This window comes from Pocillopora verrucosa, chromosome 8 (assembly GCF_036669915.1).
Source record: "Pocillopora verrucosa isolate sample1 chromosome 8, ASM3666991v2, whole genome shotgun sequence".
NCBI lineage: Eukaryota > Metazoa > Cnidaria > Anthozoa > Scleractinia > Pocilloporidae > Pocillopora > Pocillopora verrucosa.
In genome coordinates, this window is record NC_089319.1 from 4872215 (window position 1) to 4887644 (window position 15430).

At 36.8% G+C, this 15430-nt stretch overlaps 1 protein-coding gene and 1 pseudogene across 1 annotated transcript; one reads left to right on the forward strand and one right to left on the reverse strand.

Moving 5' to 3' along the window:
- Window positions 1–612: 612 nt before the first annotated feature.
- LOC131797527 (inactive serine/threonine-protein kinase 19-like) lies at window positions 613–6909 on the forward strand. The gene is made up of 8 exons (XM_059115155.2): window positions 613–806; window positions 1345–1496; window positions 2377–2515; window positions 3192–3288; window positions 4270–4367; window positions 4999–5057; window positions 6102–6190; window positions 6564–6909. The coding sequence occupies exons 1-8, from the start codon at window positions 686–688 to the stop codon at window positions 6634–6636; spliced, it is 828 nt and encodes a 275-aa protein (XP_058971138.2). The 5' UTR covers window positions 613–685; the 3' UTR covers window positions 6637–6909.
- LOC131797520 (uncharacterized) lies at window positions 6803–13371 on the reverse strand (annotated as a pseudogene).
- Window positions 13372–15430: the final 2059 nt, after the last annotated feature.

A 15430-nucleotide genomic window follows, 5' to 3' on the forward strand; every position in this document is an offset into this window, starting at 1 on the left:
GCTAAACAGTATTCTTGTAAAGTCTTCTCTTTACTTCGACAGATAGAATCTATACCTCAGTCCGTTCGAAACATTAAATTACACTCATAGTGCTGTAAAGAGGATGATGTACTTATCACCAGAATCCCTTTAAAGTGTACGCTATCTTATCATTGTGACGCGAGTCACACTTGAACATTTCGTTAGTTATGTTTGACAGTTGTAATTCGAGCATTTGCCCGAAAAAACTAATTTTGCAATGTAATCGGATACAGTAGAGGAACACGTGGAGGCTACAAATCAGTCTAGAACTTTAAGCTCAGTAGAATACCTCGTATTTTACTCTCTTAGGAGTTGAACAACGCAAGTGATCGCTTCTTTCGACGTTATTTGGTTTTCTCACGTCTTTGGCTCAAGTATTTTTGTTTAATTGGTCCTTGATTTTTTATTTTTTAGTTTTTACACCAAGTGCCATGTAATTTAGAGCATATTCAATAAATGGTACGATATTTCCTCGGCGTCACCTCCTTTGACTCGCAATCGCAGTCAAGAATCCTAACTTGGAGCCCGCACCGGTTATGACCATCGGTTTTACCTTTGCAAGAAACTGGGTCGAGCAAATTGTAAAAAAAATCAAAATGGCCGCCAAACAAAAGAACAACTGAATCAAGGATTTGTTCTAGTTTATAAATTTAAATTGCCATTCATGGCTGCCAAACGGTCTTGGTCGGATTTTGATCTTCTTCCTGATGGTTGCAGCTCCAAAAAATGCCGTATAGCGAACCCAAGTGAAGGGCGCGCTTGCTATTCGAAAGAAGACGATTTTGGTGAGTTTCTGCCCCTTTATCACTCGAACAATGATCTTTGATTTACAAATTAGGGGATTACTGTTGTTATGGTGGCCCCACCATGTATTAAAGTCAATGCTATATTTTCCTTGAGATAGTATTTTTTTTTAATTCCTTACACACACGTAAAATAAGCAAGCAACAAGCTGAGCGATACGTTCCTATTAAAGTACTTAAGGTGAACAGATTAATACTTGTAATGGATTTTTTTGTTGGGCTCGTTGTTGTTGTTTTTGTTGACTTGTCACCGCTAATACTGCTGTTTTTTCTGTTTTTATTTTTTTCTTGCCTTTTTATAAGTTTTCTTCCCGTCCATGTCGCAAAAACTGAGTCAGTTGACGTTATTTACACTCTGAAGTGTCTGTCCATCAAGTTGTTAAAGGGGGGGGGGGGGGGGGGTGGAGGGGAGGGGGGGCAGGATAGTAGTTTAGTAGTTTGACTGTAGTCTGTAATCATGTGCTGCCATACCTGGGCCCAGCTTTCCTATGAAAATCCTGATTCTTGCTCCTTCATTTAGAATTTGAAGTTCCAAGTGACACAGAAGCAGCCATATTATATTTGAAGGCTCTTGTCCCATTGGACAAGTTTGAAGGAAAAATTCCTGCTATAATTCTGAAGCATCAGATCTATTGTGTGGTGAAAGATCGTACGCTGGTTGATAGACAATTGGTAAGTTAAGTATAATGTCACAAAATATGTCAGCCATCCCACAGCTGACAGCATCAAGAACATAGCTTGAAAATAATGTACCTCTTGCCATAAGGAGCAAGGTTTTTGCCTTATTTCATCCCTATTCATAAATGAGAATTTTAAAATTATATGGCAATATTAATGTGCCAGAGCTTTATGTTAACAGGAATGAAAGATGGTATGTTTACAGATGGTATGTTTTTTAACCCTTAAATCCTAGAGACTGATTGTTACTTCTCCCCTCTAGCTGCTACACATTTCCTTTTAAATTAGTTACAAGAATTTGGGGTTAGATCAATATTATAGGGAAAAGTTACATGTTAATCACCTTTGAGAATTGAAAGGTTACTGTAAGTAAACAGTCACAAAGTTCTGCAGTATCCTAGCAGCACATGTTCCTTTCTTTGAAGCCTAAAACCTGACCCTTACAATCCATTTTTAGGTGATACATGTATATTTTAAAAAATAGCTGACAGATGTACTTGTAAAATACTTATAGAAGAAATGCATGGGGATAAATTTGGAAAATTAAACATTTGTACCTTGTTTTCTACATGTACACTTGTCTAACCCTTTAATTCCCACAAGTGACCAAGACAGAATTTCCCCTTACAGTATCAAACAGACCAGCTGTGAGAATAAATAAAAATATCAATAAGGTAATTATTAGTTGATTCAAATAGCAATTTCTCCAAACCATAAGAATTAAATGCAGAGTATAAGGAGGATTACTATCCGGACAATTTGTGGGAGTGAAAGGGTTAAAATTACTTCTCTGAAACTCATTTTCTATCTCCCTCAGCACAAGCTCCATGAAACACTGTAATTATGTAACATTTCATTTTAAATTTGTTTTCAGAATACTCTTTGGGAGGAGAACAAAATCCGCCTTTTCAAACTGACATCAGGTTCTGATGAGTTTGGCGTTTTAATTACTGATGAATATATTTCTCACATCAAATCCAGAGTGACTGATACAAGTATTCTTCCTGCCATGGGTTAGTCTGAAGTCTTTGGTAAAGACTGTGTGCAACATTTTTCTTTCTTAGAAGCATTCTAATACATGTAATTTTGTAGTTTTTTAATTAATATTTGTAATGTTGAGTACACACTAAAATGTTTTTCAGTTAACTTCCTAGACCGAGACATAAAGCTGAGTTTGGAGCTGGGCTCTTTGACACTTTATGAAATTAATACACAAAACTTTTGGTTTCATGGATGCTATAATACTTATAGTTAACTGCCATTGTCTAGGAGTCTTGGAAAGCCCTTTAAGGCATTCATGAATTCATCACAGGCTTGTTATGTTTTTTTTTTTAAACATGTAGTATTAATGCTAAATAGATATTACACATTTTATTTTTAGTAGTTATTTTCTTGTTAGAAATAATAAGTTGATAGAAGACCCCTTGTTCCCAACTGAGTTTCAGAGCCACATGTTGAGAGTGAGGACCTGAATTTGTCCTAGGCTTATTGAGCATGGAACTGTACTTACCGATAATGCCTTGCTTCCAATGTGTGGTTTTTTATCTGTGTTTGTAGAGACACCCAACCAGTGTCTGGGTTGTACTAGTTATACAATCTAGTTGAAGCCTGAACTTTTTTGAATGGGTTAGGCACAGATTTTGAAATAATTGACATTTAATCTTTTGCTTTTATTAAACAATGTTGTAGACAAGTTTACCAATGATGTGCTCCCAAATCATGCCGATGTCAGCATAAGTAAAATTGACATTACTGGGAAGTTCAAACTCTCTGAGGAGGAGATTACGTATGTAACATGACACTACTGAATGAAAATACTTTTATATTAGTGTGAATGTTGTGTGGGTGGATTTAACCCTGAAATACATTCTATAAGCAGATAGTATGCTATGAAAATATTTTTTGTTGATTGGGTTTCTGTTAAATGGCCACCTTTTTATTTGGGTATTGTATCAGGAGTTTCAATAATTTTTCCATGAACAGCTGATGATTGTGTAAAATGGCTGTAAGGTGAAATCCAAACATGGGAGCCTGCATAAACGCCATAAGGCATTAAGATGTCTTACAGGGAGATTAGTAAACTACCAGTTACTTGCTCTTTTTGAAGCCCCTGTGTATGGCTAAAAATGCACAGTAGCTGAGTATTTTATTGAATTAATGTACAGTTGTGTAGCACGAATTAATTTAAATAACTGTGGAAAAGAGTTTCTGAGGCCAGTCATACCCCCCTGCCAAAACTTTACAGAGTGCCAATCTTTTTACCTACATGTTGATAGAGCAGGTTCTTCTTTGTTTTAACTTAGAGAGGGTCCCAATCCCTCAAAAGTTAATAGTATTCAAATAGTGACCACTTACTAGTGACGACAGGTACATATAGGTTATGACATTACATTTCATTGAAGCCTGCTCCAGGCAAGATAGTTGCAAATGAGTGAAAAAAGAGGGGAGGTGTGGGTGCATTGCATACACCTAAATCTCCCTTGTTTCTGCCTTGCTGTTGCTTGGGTGCTACAACTTTATTTCACCTTTTTGCTCTGCTTTACTCACTGCATGCCTGGAAAATGCCAAGTTTGATGTAGAATCTGTTATACAACTGACACAGGGGTGGAAAAAGGAAATTGTTGTTACCCTTAAGGGAACTTGCATTTTTATCAAACCTTTGTTTTATTTTATTTATATGTACTTTGTTTTTAAATTATTTTGTATAAGCCCATGCTTTATTTGTGAAGTTTGTATTATTTCATGTGCATTTTGGTGTGATTTATAGGCAACTGGTCAACATTGGTATCCTTACAACCAGAGATGTGGGAAGTTGGTGGCTATCCATCCCTGGTGCAGGAATCTTTATGAAAAACTTCTCTAATGGTAAAGGGAAAATGTTTTCTATTTTTATGAAAGTGAATTACTATGGGAGATGTGTGTTATTTGCATTACTCACCCCATTTTAAGTGTCACAGTATCTCCACGAGCTATTCTTGAATATGCTTTTGGTGTCTAGATCTCATTAATAACTCTCCTTAATGGTTGCCATAAAATCCCTATGATGTTAGTTTGGAGAATTTGGTATTAGATCAACTAGTACTCCCCTAATTGATATTTTTCTTTATTTTCATCATTTCTCTGCTTGATATCGAGTTGATATTGTGAAGAGAAATTCTGTCGTGTTCACTAATAAGAGTTATAAGGTTAAAGGCTTCACATGAGGTACATGTACAACAGAACTTGCCAGAATTTTATTAGCTTCTGGTTACTTGACAGTAATTTTCTCAATAAACAAATTTCTGTGTAGGAAAAAAAATAGGTCAACTCTACCTGTGCATTAGTTTTATTACTGCTATTACTTTACTTCTTATTGTTTTTATTTACATTACTATTATGGACATTACTCTTATTGGTACTATTGTCATCACTGATATTTATTTACATGGATGTAACTCAAGACTTGCCATAAAACTGTTAAATTTAATGTTGAAACAAATGTTGATTTTCTTTTAAGGAAGAAAAGCTCTTATTCAAATGTTCAAAAAGAGGAAATATCGGGAGATTCTTGAGAAGGTATGTTAAAATGCTTGATCAATTTTCTCCTTTCCTTATCTAATTTTCTCCAAAACTATAATAGTATTTTAACTATTTGTTAAAAAGAAAGTAAAATCATGAAAAGGCCTTGACTGTGCTCTTTTCCGTTGCAAAGCTGCAGAAAGCAGCCAGAGCTTAAAAGACATTAACCCTTTAGACCCTAACATCAGTATCCATATTCTCCAAACTCTTCTCCATATGTTTATTTTGGTTCTGACAAGGAGAATTCATTTGTAGATCAAAGCTTCTTAGGTTGGCGATCATTTCCTTTATTCTCATGATCCTAATGAATGGTTTATAGCAGTATTCCTGTGAGGAGAAATTAGATACTGGTCACTCCTAGGGTTTAAAGGGTTAAGGGGAAAACTTGAAAGATAGTAACTGCAGAAACAATCAAAAGTTCAGCTTACCATACATGTAGCTTACAGTCCTTTTTTACCCTTGAACACAAAGCGTTTTCACCCCTCAGAGCACAGCATGCGGAATTTTATCACAACAAAATAGTCATGTAATCAGTGTACCGCTGCAAGGGTGCAGTGAAATGCTTAGCAGACTAATCCTGGGAGTTTTTGCTCATAATTAGAAGCAGAAATGAGTAAAAAAACAATGCAATTATATTCCTAACTACTATTTTATTTGGGACGAATTGTGTTTTCCCTAGAATATGCATGCGTACTTACAAAGACAGACCTTTATAAGAATAGGCTAACAGAATAATAACCATACCAGAAAAAATGCAGATGAAAACAAACAAAAATACTCTCAAAAATATAGTTAAGGGATGAAGCATATTAAATCATAAATACATGACTATTATTTTCAATATTTTCAATGAACCTTTGAGATCATACGTTGACATCAAATTTTGTTATTATTATTAATCATCATAACTTGATTAGTGAAAGCGTGGAATTGACTCATCCTTTGGACTTTTAAGTCAGTCCAAAACGATATGCAGGTATATAACTTACATGTACTTGTATGTCCTTGGGTTTACTCTGTTTTACGTTTGGTCTTAAACAGGATCTTCTCACCCGTAAATTTGATTCTCATTCCAAGCTTGGAATAAGATACCATGTCTATGATATTATCGGAGCTGATTTTGTCAAAAGGTAAATACTTTCGTATTTGTTTTCCTCAATTGATACCAATTTTATACTTGCCAAAATGTTCCACGCCAGCTATTGCTTCTTAAGATAAAGAGTCGATGAATCCATGTTATTATAAAACCACAGAATAGAAAATGAGATGAAAGAGCGCGGACTTGCTGTATGTTACGTTTGGCAAATTCGTGGCATGGGTTTCAGTCGTAATAATAGTAATAATAATAATAATAATTATAATAATAATAATAATAAACTTTGTTTTTCGAGGGTGGCACTTGACAGTATAAAATACTGATAAACTACAGTAAGAGTTAAATTATCACAATGAACGGTCCAACAACAATGTGATTGATTATTTCCTTTTCCTTTACGCAAACAGCGTGGATACTACATCAGGACAATTACTGAGACTGGACATCCAATCAGAGAGTCGAGCGAGATCGAAAAGATGATCAGTGTCCTTGTAAGGCATTGTTTGATCTTGTTACGCAACGCGGGAAAGAAGGCATTGTGTGACAAGACCAAAATGCGGCTGCAAAGGCGATTATACACATGCCTCTATTTGTTTAGGGGCTGATTACATGTTTCTGTGAAACAAATTGCTTCTCTTAAATTAATAAATAATTAGCAGTTGTACTGCAAATCTTCTTGTCTTTGATTGTAGAGATTAACATAACAAAAAGTTTCATATAGTAGTAAGAGATGTCATTCCTCGTAACAGGCTCCTTGAAACTTTTTCAAGTTAAAGGCATCCTAAAATGCAAAAGAATGAGAATAACATTTTGATCTTATTTGAAACTTTCACTGTGTAATTTATTCAATAAATGAAAGAAAACAGATTAAAGCAATGCAGTTTTGGGCAAATGGCAGAATTTTTTTTCGGTGCTCAGTATTCCGAAATATTTATGAATCCTTACAAATCGCCAAAGGAAAGCGTTAAGGTTGACTTTTCGTCTTCATAGCAAACCAGAAATTTTACCAAGTACCTTAGAACTTCGTAAATTTTAATATTTTAAATTATTTGTGATAATTTGCCGCCATGTGCCTGGATGACGTTCATAAAGGGGGACACTCATTGCAATTGGTCCGTGATTTACCAGAGGATTTATGGTAGGTTGGGATATTGGCAAGCACTTAACTTAAATCTATGATAGATACCTCTCGTACAGTGAACTGTAGATGCCTTCATCACGATTTGGGTCAGGCTGATCCAAACTGAAAAAAGTTTGAGAACAACAGTAAAAAAAAAAAGTATTTGAAGCCATAGAGGGTGGGGGGAGGGGAGGGGGCAGTTGATAGGAACCATGACCTTTGAATGCAGTTACGGTTTACTCAATGAAAGACTGTCGCAAGAAGAACGATCTTGGTATAATGTTATTTAATTTATGAACGTTTCATTTGATGAAATCATATGGTAGTTTTGCTTTTTAATGCGTAGCTCACTTTTGATGAATGTGTATTTTTTAAGTGGAAAATCGGGAATATGCTGTCTGTAGTGAACTCCTGTTTCCGATCAGGCCTCTTGATCGTTTCTCTCAGATTTTGTCTCTCAGTAACGGCGCATGCTGGGATTGGTTGATTTAGGGGGCAGTTTTCTGTTCCAGGGCCGGTGTTAGGTAGAGAGGAATACTTCCCTACCTTTCATACACTCCTGCATCAGCTGTCTTCCCGCTTTCAGCACTGAGAGAACAAAAAACAGTTATAAATTACTGAAAATAAAAACAACAAACAAACAAACCAACTGATCTTGTCTTTCAAAAAATATAAAGTATGAATACTCATTGGCTAACCCGCCTATGTAGAGAGGATTTTCACTTTGTTTGACGGAATTTCTTGCAGAGATGGCCATACTTTCACTGTTGATTAAAGACAAGACAAATTTCAATAAACGAATAATTTAATATTAAAATTGAAAAAGAAAACCAAAAGATCTTCCTACTTCTCTGAGTTCATTCAAAATTTCAAAGAATAACGGTCGATTGATAGTTTTACTTAATGCGTAACTGAGATGTGGTGAAAATGATGGGAATTACTTTTTGACACTAGAATGCTCCTTATTTTTAAAATCAGCGACCAAAATATTTCTTATTGCTTCTGTATTTCGAGAACGCTTCCATTGGATTGCCTTAAAGATCGATTCATATAACTCAGTTTATTACTCCTTGGAAAATTGGTCGTAGGAAACTTCTGTGAAAGAACGCATATATTATGTTTTTTGTTTTGGAGTTCTTTCAACCTTCCCCATTGGATATTAACTCATACCTCTGATCACCACCACCGCTGTCAACATTGACGGCTTATCACTTTTAAAACACGAACATTACTGATTTATGTAATGTGTACATCAGCGAGTTTAAAGTATGGACTTTCTCCGTGTGTTTTTAACCCTTTAACTCCCAAGAACAGATTGTTAATTCTCCCTTCTAGTTGCTACACATTTCCTTGTAAATAAGTCACAAGTGTTTGGTGCTAGATCAAGACTACTAACTGACCTACCTGATAAGTTTGAGTATTCTTAATACATGTTGCCAGGATAATGTGTGGATGTTATAAGGAGAAGTTACATTTTAATCACTTATGGGAGTTAAAGGGTTAAGAGGTTGTCTTGGTAATGTTTGGTCAAGATTGCAGCTTAATTTGAATTGACCACTCCCTCTATGTGGCCGGAAATATTGCTAAACATGCATGCCTGTGCCACACATCGGTCCTTAAGATCAGACAGTCTTGACTTATTAAAGTAAAATACTGAAGGTGAACTGAGCTTCGTGAAGAGATGAAATGCAAACTCACCTTTCGTACAATGGGTTGTCGCTTTCCTTCACTGTTTCATCGCTGAAAGAAGGCAATTTGGAATCACATTTTGTGGAAAAGCGTACAAATTGAGTGTTTGAATTTGATCAATAAAATTGGCAAACTAGTTTAACCTGTTATTATACATTCCAGGTGGGTCGACATATGTGTAAGGATTATCATTTTCTTCTTCATCACAGCCAGAACTGAAAGCAGAAAAACATGCAAGTATGTGTTTGATAAGATTCTTCATATACATTCACACGTTACAAGCCCCGTTGCTCCCTCTCAACCTGACTTTGAAAAAAGCTCACCGGGCGCGACAATTTTAGGATTTACGGCAGATGCAGGGAGTGAAGTAGAAGCGACACGACCATCAGTGACAAAGAAATGTAGAATTGTAACCCTGGCCACAAACTTTCACAGGTTTTACCTCGTGTTACACTCATCCGTGGGGGTGGCGTAAATGGAGACTGCTTTCTCGTCCGGTTGAAAGCTCACTGCAGGTGTGTTCCGGTTGTTTTGATTTTCCCTACTACGCCTGCAGTAAATTTGAAAATCCAAAAAAAAAAAAACCTGGATGAAACAAAAAGTTTGCTTCACTAGCGGTGTGCGAACTTTTGTAAAGATTTTCCGTACATCTAGCTTACTCAAAAGGTGCCATTCACGATCGATAGTTGAGTTCAAAATGAGATCAGAAAAGTAAATTACGAGAGATTCCTATACGACTTGCTATGTACACTTGTGAAGTTGGAAAAACCCCACATTGGCACTTCATAATTTTAAATGAGAAAACGTAATTATCCGTACTGTCTGCTTAAACAAACCCTTTACCTCCCAAGATCTTATTAGTGATTATCCTTACTTTCTGCTTAACAATTCTCATGATAACAATTTGATATTGGATCAACTAATAATCCCTTAATTGATATTTTTCTTTATTCTCATCACTTCTATACATGATATTGTATTTATATTGTAAGGAGAAATTCTTTCTTAGTCACTCATGGGAGGTAAAGGGTTAAGGATATAATATCGATAACAAAAAGTTGAACTTACCGCTTTTTGTGAAAACAAAACAAGGTTATTGCGAGTATCGCACAAATTACTACTAAAGCTGCAGTCAATCCAGCAATTAGGGAGGTGTTTGACTCAGACTCTCTTCCATCGTCCAATGTGTCAGACAAACCTTCTCCTCTTGTCATGGAGGTGTGATCTGTTTTATCTGGAGAGCTGAGTTTGCTCTCTCTAGTAGAAGATATCTCTTGAGTGGTCTCTACGCTTGATGACGTCGTAGTTACTTTGTCTTTGACCATGTTTGTCTGAGTTGAGGCAAGGGTAGTGCTAGTAGTTGTTTTGGCTGCTGTGTTAAGAAAAGTAGCATATTTTTATGTTTGTGGCATATACGCTATATATTGCTATTTGAGGGCATGTCAGCATCTCTTCCACTAATTGGTTAAACTACGCTGTACTTGATTATGAGATTTCTATCGCGTTATAGTGTTCATGTCGGCAAAGCCCGAATCACTGAACTATTCAGCATAAAAATCGAGAGTGAATGTTGAAGTATTTTTTAAAGTAAAATCGTCTAGTTATTCAAAACGTAACAACAACCCAAGCGCATATTTTTGTTATTATGTTTGCAACCGCTCGCTGTTATGCTAGTCACTCTACTTACTCTCTATTACGCAATAGATAGCGGGTAGCGTAGCCAATCAGATTGTGACATTCTGATTAGATTGCATATTCGCTTTAAACTAATACCTATCGTCACAGTTATTACGTGTTCTTATATCGGTCAATTTTGCGAGCTGTACTCTACTGAGCAGCTCGTTAAAGTAGAAAACTGTTTGTGTGGACAAAATCTCTCATTCCACCCCTTCCCTTCCCCGAAGTAACTTCAAAAAAGTTATGACTTTCTTGGCCAAAGAGCAAATCGCAGCGGAGAAAAGGCTTTTTTAGACTTGCACTTAATCTTTATAGCTTGGTACCTGGCACGAAATCCTTTGCCAGACCAACTAGCATCTGATTGAAAAATAACCGTAACATTATTACCACTGGAATTTAATTGAGGCGTTGTCATGTCACAGACTTGATCAATGAGAACGGTTGTTCCGTTAATTGTTTCCCGCACGTAGACAAAGTCACACCAACAGCAACCGGACTCTAAACTGACGTCATCAAAAGTTATCAGAATAGTGTAATTCCAAGGGACTTCAATATGCCACTTGCACCAGGCCTTGTTACTATAGTTTTGTGGATAGTATGGACTGTGGAATGTGCCATTCAGTGCTGTCATTGTCTGCGTGCACTCTGTTCGAATGTAAGGAAAACCAAATTGAGAAAAAATATATAAACATTGACCAATAATCCTACCTCGATGTTTAAGGGTGTCGCCTAGTGAAGTCTACTACGTTGAAGGGTTAAAATATTGTATTGAGTCCCTAACGTTAGCGTTTTAACATATAGAAAGTCTTAAGCCGTTTTCCCTTTTGAAAATTACGGTATACTTAGATTGATAGATCTCAAGTTCATGGAACATTACCTTGCTAAGTAAGGTTCGGGTTTGGAGGGGTCGTTTACAAGACAATTGCCTTTTATTGTCCTAACGAGGATTTCGTGTCGATGACGTCTTTCACTTGATCAATTAGTTTGACCTAAGAGAAGGTATTTTTTTTTCTTTCGGTTGTTACAGGCAGGCTTATGAGGTAGGAGACTAGGTAAGAAGGTCGAAAACCGATTAGGTCACACAAGCATAGAGGGAACATCCAGGCCTAATTCAGATGATGAATAACTCCAGCCTATCAGATGTTTTTTATCATGACTAGTTGTTACAAATCACAACTTGATGCTAAAAGAGCCTGGTACCTCTATAGTAACAGTAATATATTGTCGGCATGTGGAAACCGGCTCCATAGGGATATGGGAACGATTTCGCGTCTATATTACGATCATCTTCTGTGTCATATATAATGTATTCCTTCTTATGTATGGTGTTCAGAACTTCCTGACAATGTGGTCTAAACGCCATCAAGTAAAAGGGAGACGCAAAGGGAAGATCTACTGGCTCTTTATATCCGTCAACAGTGGTCCTACAGCAAAAGAATATCTTTGTGTTGTGATCAAATACTCCTTTTGGAAGAACGCCGGCATGGGCGTTTTTGTTTGTTCCGTCAGCACCATCTTCGTCATCCCAAAACACCCAACCACTCTGCAGTCCATCTGGACAATCAGAGCCTTTCTGATAGATGCAGTACTCCCCGGCAGGCCATCGGGGTCGATTTCTTTCGACTGTTGCTGTTATGTTGTCCTTTATACAGAAATACTGTTCGACATCACCCGAGACCCAGCCTTTGAGCTGAGAGTTCGGCGAGACAGTAGTAGCACTATTCTCGTCCTCGAGATCCTAGTAGATGTATCCTGTTTGCCATTGAAATCCATTTGGACAGCCACTTTTTGGCATGGGTAGTCCATACATTCCTGACGGCCATAATGCAGCACAGCAAACTATGGAGAATGAAGATAGCGGTATTGCTTATTTGAAACCTAAAATTGCGAGTCGATTTCTGTTCCACCTATCCCGCACTTACATAAATAGTTGAAAACCCCTGCGGATTTATTTTCACCGTCTCGAAGGGAATTGTGGCAAACTCTTGCAAAGGATATTTGAAGTTTTTTTTTTTTTTTCTTGCGGAGGTATGAAGAACTTTGAACATTGTGCTCGACGGTGGAGAAGCTCGACGAATGTGAAAATGACGCTCTTTACGACAAACACGTCGCCCTGTTTATGATACAACTAAGAGCATTTAGACGGAGCGCAGTTCGACGAAGCCATTCTTGCGAGACAAACATTGAGTAATTAGGTGGCTGAAATTTGCATAATATTCAATTAATGTGTCTGTGCTTTTTTCATCACGGTACTCCATTCGGCATTTTACGGCGCCTACCCGCTGAGTTTCATTAACTCAAGTTAATTTGTGAAGGAAGGAAACATTCATCTTGTGAGGAATATCACATTCTTCTTGGTTTTTTTAATTTCTCTCGTCGAATTTTTCGATTAACGGGGGTACTGTCTATGTAATGATGAAAATTTTAAACTCGGAAGAAGTGATACCCAGATTTTTACTGAAGCATGTTCGTATAAGCCGCTTTCAATTTCGATGAATGGCCTCCAAATTATTTTACCGTAGCTCGGTGAAATATGCCAGGCCTTTCAAAGTTTACCGTGTCAAAATTCGCAGTTAATACATTTTTCAATTCTGTATCCAAAATTCAGGCCCTTGGATACAAAAACGCATAAATGTTGTTGTGACACCGTACGCATCAAACACGAAAGAGAAAAGGTTTGAGCACATACCTTCTGAAGCAAGACAGCTGAGACACAGAAATCTTACCATTCTGTGAAGAACATGTAAAAGTTGTGAAATCAACAAAGTGCGAACCATGCTTTGTTTTTTTCTTCCATCGGTTCTTTGTTGGTTAAAATATATTTACCCAGGGTTGAAGATAACTGCAATTTTATCCGCAAGAGCTGGCCCTATCGATCGATGATAGCTTCTTCTCTTTGAGGTTGGTCACAGTCAGATGATTCATGCGTGACCTTGTTGTTATATAAGCAAAGCAAACAGGAAATTAGCTTCAGTACTTCACAATGATCACGTCCTTAAATGTCCTCGCCTCACCAACGTTCTGTCCTTTAACAGAGCTGATCAAATTTTAATTGATTGCCTTGCGACTTGATGGAAAATCGATTTTCAATGGAAGAACAGAGTTTAAATTTTATTTTCTATTATTCATGACTTGTTTCGAGTATTGTTATCACACGTCAAAGCAAACTATTAAATCTTCTGACAATTTCCGCATTGTGTTTAAATGACAGGAATGTGACAATTTTATCCTCTTTAATTTCATTGAATTTGGGAACTTGATCTTGTGTTTTCGGACGAAATTAAACTATTACAAAATGCGAAATTACATATTTCGATGTCGCGAAAACCGTCATGTCTCAATTCTGAACAATGCCAAAGCTGATTTCAAAGACGAGCTGCGTGCAGTTCGTTAATAAAATTAGATCAGTTTGAGATTTGAATAAAGAACTATCGATAAGAGGACGAGTTTAGGTAGATTTTACCAAATACGTGGGATACATAAATGGATTTAAGACTTTAAACTGAACTGACTGAACTTTGAAATTGAATACAGGATAATTTATTATAAAACCGGTTGTCATATTTGGGCCAAACGTGCAGAAACTTGAATTTGAAAATGTTTTCCCCTTTGGTAGCATGGGCACTATCTGGCTATAACCATGATATGTAGTGTTCGCTATGTTTTTCCAGATAGCAAGGAGTCGTATCATAAGCTAAAAACTCTATGGGAGTGTTGAAATGTTAACAAGGATGATATGAAATCGGCCAGGAGGGCGAAGAAACACCTCACCTCAGTTGATTAAAATTTAATTTTCCTCTACGGAAGTTTTCAGACGAAGATTCCTTTCTTTTTTTAGTGCTTTATTCGTTACTGCCGATTTTTGCTCCATGTTCTTAAAGGAACACTTTCTTAAGCTGGTCCGCCTTCAATTGTATATGAAAACATCACTCATGTATGAATTGCAGTAAAGACTTAGCTAATTAAAGTAAAAAACTTTCAGAATAATCTAGTGCCTTGAAGCAAAACGGTGGCGTTTCTATCTCCCTTCTCCAGACAAAGTACGGTCCGTTGCCTCTCTTAACCCCAGGCTGATAAAAACATCAACAGCTGTTGCCATTTTGACGGAAGAAAGGCGTATATATTTAAATTTTCTTTACTAGGAGATCAGTTTCATAGGCGATTGACTGTTACTCTGTAGTTGACGACGGAGTGGTCGACTCCTTCCTTGCTATCTTATTTACCGGTGAAGGTATGAATTGCAACTTATTTGTGACTGAAGAGATTCCTTTGCGAGGGAAGAAAAAATCGATTAGAATTTGCCTTGCTCTCAACGTTTGGCTTAATGACATATTTGGTAATTACACCCAACTATTAGCCTTGACATAGCCGTTCATTGCTTGCTTGGGTATGATTTAGGGCTAGGTATAATTGCTATGAGATTTAGCTCACAAGCTTCAAGTGCCTTCCATTCAGGATCAGATTCTTTGTTTGTAAGTAAGACGTTTCCAATAAACAACGTTGATTCAACTAATGGACATTATTCAAACGTGTCTAATCATGAAGTTTTGAAAAAGTATTGTCTGACCACACCATGGCTGTTTTGCACTTGCAAATTTGAGTTCAATCAACGCGTCTATTATCTTGTATGAAGCCAAAAAATTAAAAATCAACGAAGTATGCCTTCAGTCCACAGTCGTCACACATATACTAGACCATCCTCGAAATTGAGAGAGAAAAAAGACAGTTTAAAAGTGTTATTAATTACTCTTTCCTTCCTTTCAATTGCGCTTTTGTTTAACTTATTAA

Bases quoted from the DNA above. Each gene is read 5' to 3' on its own strand.
- LOC131797527 (XM_059115155.2), top strand. From the start codon at position 686: ATGGCTGCCAAACGGTCTTGGTCGGATTTTGATCTTCTTCCTGATGGT. The intron at 2,516-3,191 runs GTTAGTCTGAAG...ACAATGTTGTAG, and splicing joins AAGTATTCTTCCTGCCATGG to ACAAGTTTACCAATGATGTG. The intron at 4,368-4,998 runs GTAAAGGGAAAA...TTTTCTTTTAAG, and splicing joins TATGAAAAACTTCTCTAATG to GAAGAAAAGCTCTTATTCAA.